Source organism: Monopterus albus, unplaced genomic scaffold (genome assembly GCF_001952655.1).
Source record: "Monopterus albus unplaced genomic scaffold, M_albus_1.0 scaffold91.1, whole genome shotgun sequence".
NCBI classification, from domain to species: Eukaryota; Metazoa; Chordata; class Actinopteri; order Synbranchiformes; family Synbranchidae; genus Monopterus; species Monopterus albus.
The window spans coordinates 149,428-158,689 of NW_018127971.1; the positions used below are offsets into that span (position 1 = coordinate 149,428).

At 39.9% G+C, this 9,262-nt stretch overlaps 2 protein-coding genes across 5 annotated transcripts in view; one reads left to right on the top strand and one right to left on the bottom strand.

Annotated features, from left to right (window-relative positions):
* Positions 1-1,131: 1,131 nt before the first annotated feature.
* rpl32 (ribosomal protein L32) lies at positions 1,132-5,119 on the bottom strand. 4 transcript variants are annotated; one of them, XM_020608073.1, is made up of 4 exons: positions 5,035-5,119; positions 4,326-4,426; positions 3,183-3,364; positions 1,132-1,296 (listed from the first exon to the last, which is right to left on the bottom strand). In XM_020608073.1, the coding sequence occupies exons 2-4, from the start codon at positions 4,419-4,421 to the stop codon at positions 1,167-1,169; spliced, it is 408 nt and encodes a 135-aa protein (XP_020463729.1). In that variant the 5' UTR covers positions 4,422-4,426; positions 5,035-5,119; the 3' UTR covers positions 1,132-1,166. The 4 variants fall into 4 exon arrangements, with proteins under 4 accessions (XP_020463729.1, XP_020463731.1, XP_020463730.1 ...); XM_020608075.1 differs by lacking the exon at positions 5,035-5,119 and adding an exon at positions 4,867-5,002; XM_020608074.1 differs by lacking the exon at positions 5,035-5,119 and adding an exon at positions 4,862-5,002.
* A 106-nt stretch (positions 5,120-5,225) lies between these two features.
* The window catches only part of LOC109964634 (protein SSUH2 homolog), a 6,422-nt gene continuing 2,385 nt past the window's right edge, over positions 5,226-9,262 (top strand). The window contains 7 exon segments of the mRNA XM_074527654.1: positions 5,226-5,644; positions 5,745-5,809; positions 6,575-6,679; positions 7,822-7,894; positions 7,994-8,123; positions 8,912-8,972; positions 9,178-9,257. Coding sequence (XP_074383755.1) covers positions 5,622-5,644; positions 5,745-5,809; positions 6,575-6,679; positions 7,822-7,894; positions 7,994-8,123; positions 8,912-8,972; positions 9,178-9,257 — 537 coding nt within the window. The 5' untranslated portion in view covers positions 5,226-5,621.

Consider the following 9,262-nt stretch of genomic DNA (forward strand, 5'->3'; position numbering starts at 1 on the left):
ACAACTCCGTGACTGTTCTTGAATGGCCCAGCCAGAGCCCTGACTTAAACCCAATTGAGCATCTCTGGAGAGACCTGAAAATGGCTGTCCACCAACGTTTACCATCCAACCTGACAGAACTGGAGAGGATCTGCAAGGAGGAATGGCAGAGGATCCCCAAATGCAGGTGTGAAAAACTTCATCATTCCCAAAAAGACTCATGGTTGTATTAGCTCAAAAGGGTGCTTCTACTAAATACTGAGCAAAGGGTCTGAATACTTATGACCATGTGATATTTCAGTTTTTCTTTTTTAATAAGTCTGCAAAAATGTCATTGTGTTTTTCTGTCAATATGGGGTGCTGTGTGTACACTGAGGAAAAAAATGAACTTTAATGATTTTAGCATATGGCTGCAATATAACAGAGTGAAAAATTTAAGGGGGTCTGAATACTTTCTGTACCCACTGTAGGTCACCATTCTATGGGCATCATGCTCCTTTCATTCTGTTCCAGCATGCAGTCGTTTGGAATAACCCCATCCACATAAGAGAGAGTACAACCAGCTCTGTGGTCACTAACTCATGTGAAACCACTTCCTTACCATTCGTATGCCTGTGCATCATACAAAAATAGCTCATCTCTGCAGCATCAGGCTCCAAACTACCTACCCATTTATAACCGTGTTGACTCAAATACCAGTTTACATTTTCCTTTTTGAGGTTTTCTCCACCATTGGCAATAGCTTAAGAAACTATCAGAAGGAAGCGTGTTTTGATGTTGTGAAAGACTAAGATCACCAGAAGGTTTGTTACTCCTCAATACATAGGCCCATAAATGATTTTGACTGGGAGACAAAAGCACAAAACCACTGCACTGAATTAGCCATTTTTACTCTGGCACTTGCTCCTTAGACAACCAAATACAGCCAGGTCTCTGGCTGTCCAAATTACCCAACTTTCTACCATCTTAGCTAGTAAACACACTAAATTTAACTGCTAAAGCTTTCTGGACATGAGCCTTTCTCCTACATAAAATTAAATCAAATATAAAAAGGTTTTTAGACATGGAAATTTAATCATGTTTCACATGCGTGTTTTCCTGGTCTGTGCTGCTGACAAGAAACAAAGTGCAGAGAAATGATCCATGAGCCAGTTCCCATTTTAAAGCATTTATTGTAAAGGACCGGTTTATTCGTTCTCCTCGCTCCTGAGCCTGGCGTTGGGGTTGGTGATCTTGATGGCCAGCTGAGCTGCCCTCTCCACAATCACCTTCCTGTTCTTGGAGGAGACATTGTGGGCGATCTCAGCACAGTGAGTCCTACAGAGGCCAAGAGAAGGGGTAGATTACTTACAGAGGCAGCAAATGAAACTGTCAGTGTGACAGTCTGGGCTGCGATTGTGTTCAGGGTTTGATTCCACACATTAAAACAAGCCAATGTCAAATATTTATGGAAAAGAACTTCAGAATAAAAATGTTAGCAATCATAACATCATGGCAGTTATGTATAAAATAAACAGACACCTAAATGTTCATGGTATCTAAAAATGAATGAAGTCACAGGGCTGGCTCACATTAAAAAGCTACATAAAGCCTCACTAAGCCGGAGCACCGAACTTAACCCAAACATGCAACCAGTGTTAAACTCTGAGAATGACGAATTACAAAGTAATCACAGAATGTGACTGAGAAAACAAACAAAAACAAAAAAATCAGTGTAATTAAATCTGAGGTTAATCCGAATCTTGGCTAAATGAATGAAGCCTGTTCACAAAACAACTTAGTGAGCTTATTTTCATCTCAACTCTGGCTTTTCTTTAACTTAGACTGATTAGATTTTGGTTGTTATACTGCATCTAAATAGTAAAATACCCTTTCCATGCTCAACAGTAGATAATGGTTCTCAAACAAACAAAAAAGTGTCTATGTTATTATAGATCCAGTAGTTCACCTGGCTGACAATCAGTCTGCTCACTCTTGTGGTGGTTAATAGGTGGGAGTGTAAACACTGTGGGCAGGATTTTAACCATCATCTGCATTAGCTAGCCAAAACTACTACTTCAAAAGGTAAAATAAAAACATCCTTTTGAATACGACTATCCTGGACCGACTTCCAGGCACTGTCCCTCTCCATCTTCTGTTCTATTCTTTCATGATGCAGTTACAGACAATCAAAACTCTCCAAACATCAGGTGAATTTCTGTTCTATTCTTTCATCATGCAGTTACAGACTATCAAAACTCTCCAAACATCAGGTGAATCTGATTCCCTCTCTGAACTTTGCTGGACACTGTTCAAACTAAACTCCTCATTATATTAATATAGTGGGTTCAATCTATGACCAAAAGCAAAACAATCTTGCACCTTTCTTTACTCCAGTTAACATGTTGTGATCGTTGCATTAAACATCGTTGTTTGCTTTGTTTTGACCTGTGCTCTCTTCCTGCTTAACTGACAGGAAACCAAGTTGAGGTAGTTGCCACATTTGTGCTCCAACTCAGCTGTACTGGTTTCAAAAAACAGTGAAACTGAGCTCCAAAATTTCCATCCCTTCAGGTGAGGTAATTAACAATGCTGTACAAGTCTTCTGTTTATACTGCACAATGCAAGCTTTTTGGTGGGAGAGTCCAGGACTAAGAAAGCTTGGCATGAGCAATACAGCAATAGGAAAGAATTTGATTTGCAAATAAAAAACAGAACAAAGTGTCATCACTCAAAACTGTTGCTGTATCTGATCAACAAGCAGTCAAAAATTGCACAAGGTTGAAGATGTCCCACCCATTATTGTATCACCTAAGTGTCCAGCTAGGTTACTGAATGCTGTTAATTCCATGTTGCTAAACAAATAAAATTCATCAATATTCATGACTAGATTTATAAAGAAGCTGAATCTGATTTTGGTTAATCTATATCAGAAACAAAGAATCCACAATGAAATAATTGTTTGTTGCAGCACTGATTCATTTTTATAACTGAACATTACTGTGGGAAAATCACACAGCATTTATATTTTCAAAGTTACTATTTAACACTTTGAACACCACTGACAATTTTCCCATTCATCTCCATGATACTGCAGTGCCAACAAGTCTCAGTGTCTCAAAATATCAGCAAAGAAAAACCACAGGCATGCCTGGAACCAATAAATCAGTCATACACAGCAAAGTATTCTACATGATTGTGCAGTATGTGCACGCACAACTTACTTGTTACTCATCATTAGGACTTCCAGCTCCTTTACATTGTGAACCAGGAACTTCTTGAAGCCAGTTGGCAACATGTACTTGGTCTTCTTGTTGCTACCATAACCGATGTTGGGCATCAGCATTTGACCCTTGAACCGCCTGCGGACCCTGTTATCAATACCTCTTGGCTTACGCCAGTTTTTCTGTAGGAGATATGTAAAGGATGTTCAGGGATTACTCACTGCCACTTTCCAAAGCTCCAGTTTGTGCTCATCACTCTCAATATCATACATTTGGTTCACAAAAGGTAGACGCACTGGCTTCTCTAAAAGATCATTAACGACTGACGTTTGGAAAACCCAGGTTACTTGAACATTAGCAAGTGTTTTTACGTAACACTAGCACTGTTACTGGCCTCAAGCTAACTGCTCTAACAGCTAACTGTGGTGGGTCCATCAGTTCAACATTGTTGCGAGGTCTGTGGTACTCCTGGAATACTCAACACAAGTGTGTTATATTCTGCACTTTGAAAGTAGCTGCTGCTAACAACAGCACTGTTTGCTCCTGCAGCTAAGTAGGCTGTGTCTGGTGTTTTTTCCCTCCGATTGAACACAATGTCATAGCAAGGCTCATTGTGCTCCCAGTATCTGTGATGCAAGCGCTGCATATTTTGCGTACTGCAGTTGCTTTATCAAGAATCCCTTCACTGTTTTGCAGAATCTATGGCTTTAAACCAAGATGCTGCTGCATCTCCAACCCTTATATAGATTTTCCGATCTTTACATCCCTGTCTGCAGCACAATATAAAAACAGATTTTTGGCACATTTTGCAAGTTTCAAGTGTTTTCAGTCAAGGTAGCTAGTGGGTTGTAATGTTTGTTTTGATTCTGAAAAAGAGGTGCAACATGGGAAACCAAGATACAAATCTTTTAAAGGGGATACAATATCTTTTCCTTCAGATGGTTGAAGAGTCTGAGGATTCTAGAGATACCCACGGAACAATGAAGTATTTCTGAGCAACCTTCTGGGTTTTTCAAACAGATTTTTCAGAGAAAGTGACAGTTACCTGTGTTACCCAAATGCATGCCTGTACAAGGCTTAGTTTCCTTGCATACAAGTGCAGTGGCCCATGCTTGCTGAACACCTTGTACAGCAAAAACTTACCGCAATCTTGACATATCTGTCAGACTGATGGCGAATAAATTTCTTGGTTCGCTTTTTGACAATCTTGGGCTTTGTGAGGGGCCTGAGGGCTGCCATGATGACTGTGGGCAGAAAAGAAACTATGTCAGACACTAAGATTACAACTCGCACCATTATGTCAAATTCGGTGTTACAACATTGCAACATGGCGTGGCATATTTTACCGGCATTTATGGACAACGCTACCTCTGACGGACAAATCGATCACTGTGTCTGCCACTAAAGGTAATGGACCAATTATATATCCACTTGTTGGCGTGAGCCTCAAGTTAAACGTGCTAAGCGTTAGCTAACTAGCCTCCATCGCTAGGTCAATGTTTAGCTAGCTAGCCATGCTACTCTACTGCAGGCATTCCGCTCCAACAGTTTGGCCCGAAAATAAAAATCACGTCTAATATTGGTATCTCCCAGTTGTCATTACACACGCTTGTATGAAAGTCACTTTGTACTGTGGACCTTTACTGAACACAACAACACTATTTCATGGATAACGATACCAAACTGGTTGGCTGCTTGAGCAGTAGCACCTCGCTCCAGATTGACACAGAAAAAAAAAAAGATCAATACTGTTCAAGACATATGCAGCAGGTATCTATGAGGGATACACTATATCAGGATGGTCGCATAATATCTTAGAATGAACAGATTAATGAAGATTGTACCAACTCACCCGCCGATATAAATCCAAAGGGGCCTTCGGTGACGGCGGAAAGAGAGAAAAGGACTTCCGCTTGTGCTGCAAAGGCTTATGGGTACTGTATTTTATCACTATAATGCTATACTTACAGGAACTTCCACTTGTATCAAAATATGTTTAGTGAAACAGTATTAATCCCGTAGTGCTTACTGTTATTCACTAAATGTCAAGTTAAACTACATATGCATTTGTCCGTCCACCATTCACATTTTTGTTTACATGAAACAATTTGGGGTGCGCACTTCCGGAATAGTGTTGGTGGGGATTTCTGCAATTAGTTAGTTCTCTAGCTGTAGCCTGCTGTAGTGTGCGCGCTGTAAGCCGACCCATCACCACCAAAAGTGAAGTTTTATTTCTGTTAAACTTTCAGAAGAGAAGAGAAGAGAAGAGGAGTCAGCTGACCGACACTTGTTGGGCAGTGTGTGACAGAAGGTGAATGATCTATTTTGTCACATGTTGATTGGCAGTATAACTTCCTATGAGCACGTACCCTACAGCACGTTCGAACATTTGAGTGGTTTGCATTTTTCTCGTTTAGTTTTTTTTTTTATCGAGTTGAAATGGAGCATCAGCCTCTTCAAGGGTGAGTGTCGCCTGTTACTTTGTATCTGAATACAGATAAAACCACATCTTGTGTGATCTTTCACAGCCTTTCCCCAACTTTCGTTTCCCTTTAATTACAGCCACCCACACAGAAACTACGGAGTTGCCAATCCCGGTTATGCCCCAACAGCACAGCAGGGACCCGGTAAGATCTACAAACATATAATTACGCGTTTCCTCAGAATGTAAAGCCGTTTTGTTATAACATGCATCTAAAACTATTCAGTATAATTGATAAATCTTAAGTCTATAGCCCCCGTACTGGCAGTGTGTGTGCGTTTAAGGGGCGGAGCACTGACACCTTAGGTGTGACCAGGATGTGCAAAAAACCCCCTTATTACTTATAACATTTAGTTAAAATGGCACAGATTTGATTACCAGCTGCTTTTTTCACAGTTTCAAAGACTGTTTTGTTAGATTCTTATGTTTATTCAACCTGAAGTTTATCAAATGCTTAGTGGGTGGATGCATTCATGATGTAAGTGAAAATAACTGTGATTTATTCAATTCTTTTTCTGTTGACATTCTTAATTTTAATGTTTTGATATCTCCTTTATGTATAGAAAAAATATTCATCTGTTCATCCATTCCTCTCTCCATATTTTAAGATTATGTAACTTGAGATTTCTGAAACCACAGTAGCTATACTTTAGGAGCTGTGTTTGCACTTAGCTTTAGATTAAGTCTTTAATGTTTTCTTAAAGGGACAAACCCTGTCTGTAAATCTTCTCAGAATGGACAATAACATTACTGTCTACACGCTGTAGAAACATTTTGGCAACACAAGAACAGACCTGGGCTTTCTGAAAAGCTGTACACTGAAATATCAATGTTTATTTTACAAGAATCATAACATATAAACATACGCACCAGCTTATGTAACTGAAGTTGTTCGTTGTGTTTGTTTTAGTAATGTTTGCCCCACCCGAAGCTGCATCCCAGGGCCCCAGCGCTCCTCCAGCCAGTATGTTTGACAACATACCAGGTTATGAAGGAACAGTGGCAGAAGGAGGAGGTAATGTGCACCTCAGATACTCTTTAATAGTCCTGTTAGAGCCCTCTGAACTCACTTGAGATGACCATAGCTGTATGTTTGAGCTTGTTGTCATGATATACAATGCACATGGGACCAATGAGAAGCTTCCCTCGTATGACTACAATCTAATGCAATCTAGTACAACAGTTTGCTGGATCTTCTACTTTAAGAAATATTATAATAGACAGTTTTTTAAAGTTGTATATGTATATTACTGAGGATTTAGTTATTGGTTTTGTGCTTACTGTCTTTGTAAAGTGAGAATTTAAGCCTGAGCTAATAGATTTTACTGGTATGCTGGCCAATGAGTGTACACTACAGTATATGGAATAAAGCACTATGAATGATTGCCTTTATGTTTAAATAAATTAAATAGTACAAAGTAGTGATGGGCAAATGAAGCTTCATGAAGCAATGAAGCTTTTCATCCAATTGGTTCACTCCAGCGCAAAGCTTCTTGAAGCTTCATTTGCTCTAGTAGGACATCTACTGGATGCAACAATATCAGTTGGCATGAATTTGAAGTGTGTGGCATTTTGCAGAAAGCCTGTGAATAAAACTGTCAGCAAAATAAAGAAGTATGCAAAACATGTATATTGTAGTGATGGCAGTATACTGTGTATATATATATATATACTGGCAGTATGGAAAATGATTATTTGGAAATGATGAAAATGGAAATGATTATTTACAGTGAGGTGAGGGTGGTTGGGGTTGGGGTATGGACAATGATTGTGCTTTTGTAACGTTGAGGTATGGCCAGTGATTATGGTTTAGGGGACACATCATTGGTTTTTATTTAAAAACAGTTTCTCCACTGTGGCAGGTCTTAGGCGATTTCTTTTTCTCCATCAAACACCCACATTTTGAATGGAGCCTGAGGGGTTTATATCGCTGTCAAAACTCACGGCAAAATCCAAACCACTTCCTGAATCAGTCACGTGGTACAGCTGGGCAGTGAGGCTTCGGACGTCGTCATTTTCAGCTCCTCACCTAAATGACGCAAGCCTCGATACGCGCATCGCGGAAACGCCCCCTCCCCTACTCGGCACACGCTTCGAAGCCTCGCTACAGAAAGTCACATCACTAGTACAAAGTACAACTTTGTCTATCTGCTGTAGGTGGATTTCTGCCCCCTCCTATGCCAGCTTACCCAGTTCCTCAGCCTGAGCCTGGACCTCAGCAACATTGGAAGTAAGATAACTGTTTGACTTTAAAAATTCACCCTAATCACTTCCTTTTAAATGATGAAACTGTAAGACATACTGTTTCTCATTCTGTCACTGCTGGCAGTATCCCATCTATAACTGAAGATGCTGCTCGGGAAGCATTTGTCCAGTATGCCTCCAACAAGTGCTGCTACAGAACAGAACCAGCAAAGGATGGTATGATCATGAGCATGGAGCCATTCAACACATACAGGGTAAGAGGAGGTCTACTTGTGCCTGTGCTTGAAAAACACACTAGAAAGTACTGAAAATTGTGCTGGAAATTATTATCTACTCCTCCAGTGCAAGTGAGAAAGAATACATTGTCTTACACAAATGATGTATTTGTGATTTTATTATAAAGTGAGGATAAGTACAAAGTATCTCATCTGAGAGGCCAGAAGTCTAAACCCTCACATAGAGGGATCGGATTCTGACTAAGAGCCAAGTCTTCATCTATGTAAGCATAACACTCAAAGCCAGGTGGGCAGTATCTCTCATGAGAGTGCAAGGGAGTCAGGGCAAACCGGAGATGGGGTGAGGTAGCAGAATGTGCCGTATTCCTGGCCCGCCCTCATCTAGTTTCAGCGGAGATAATAGAGTCAGTACAAAAAGTATTCCGACCCTGAAAATCCTGTTTTCATTTTATCATTGTGCAGTATTGTGTGTAGATTGATGAGGAAAAAAATGAATTGAATCCATTTTAAGATGAGTCTGAAACATAACAACTTATGGAAAACTTGAAAGAGTCTGAAAACTTGAAATGGATGGTCTAAAAACTTTCCGTACTGACTGTAAGCTGTGTTTTCTATGTCTCCATTTCCCTGCACAGCATGATCATTAGTACAAACACAGATACCTCATATATGGATAAATTTGATGTCACAAAAATCTATAGAAGTAGTAGTTGGTTTGGTAGTTTCAGATGTTCAGCACATAAATGTCCATCAGACAGTGAAAGAAAATGACTGACTGTTGATTTTCCACATCCTTCTTTATTTAGTACCGGCTGGAAACCTTTACTGAATCGAGATCTACTAATTGGAGTCAAGAACCATACCATGGTATGTTATTGTTACTTTGTGCATCTTCTTTTTAGGATCTATAGCTAACAAGTGTATTTGAGATTAATCTGTTGATTGCCTTTTATATAACTTGTTCATATGATAAAATATCATTAAATAGTGAAAAATGCTCCTCAGAATTAGTCTGGCAGCTATTTAGGGTGACTCCTCAGTGACAATCTAATGTGTTATTTATTTGGATCAGGCCAGCCAGTGGATGCCTTTATCCAGCCACCTCCAGGGCCTTGGCAGGTCCCTGCTAAAGCCCCCACTTTTTTTGTGGATGTAAA

Excerpts from the sequence above, each read along its gene's own strand:
- rpl32 (XM_020608073.1), bottom strand. The coding sequence starts at position 4,421 with ATGGCAGCCCTCAGGCCCCTCACAAAGCCCAAGATTGTCAAAAAGCGA. Across the intron at positions 3,365-4,325 it reads ACAGATATGTCAAGATTGCG|AAAAACTGGCGTAAGCCAAG; the intron begins GTAAGTTTTTGC and ends TATCTCCTACAG. Across the intron at positions 1,297-3,182 it reads GTCCTAATGATGAGTAACAA|GACTCACTGTGCTGAGATCG; the intron begins GTAAGTTGTGCG and ends TGGCCTCTGTAG.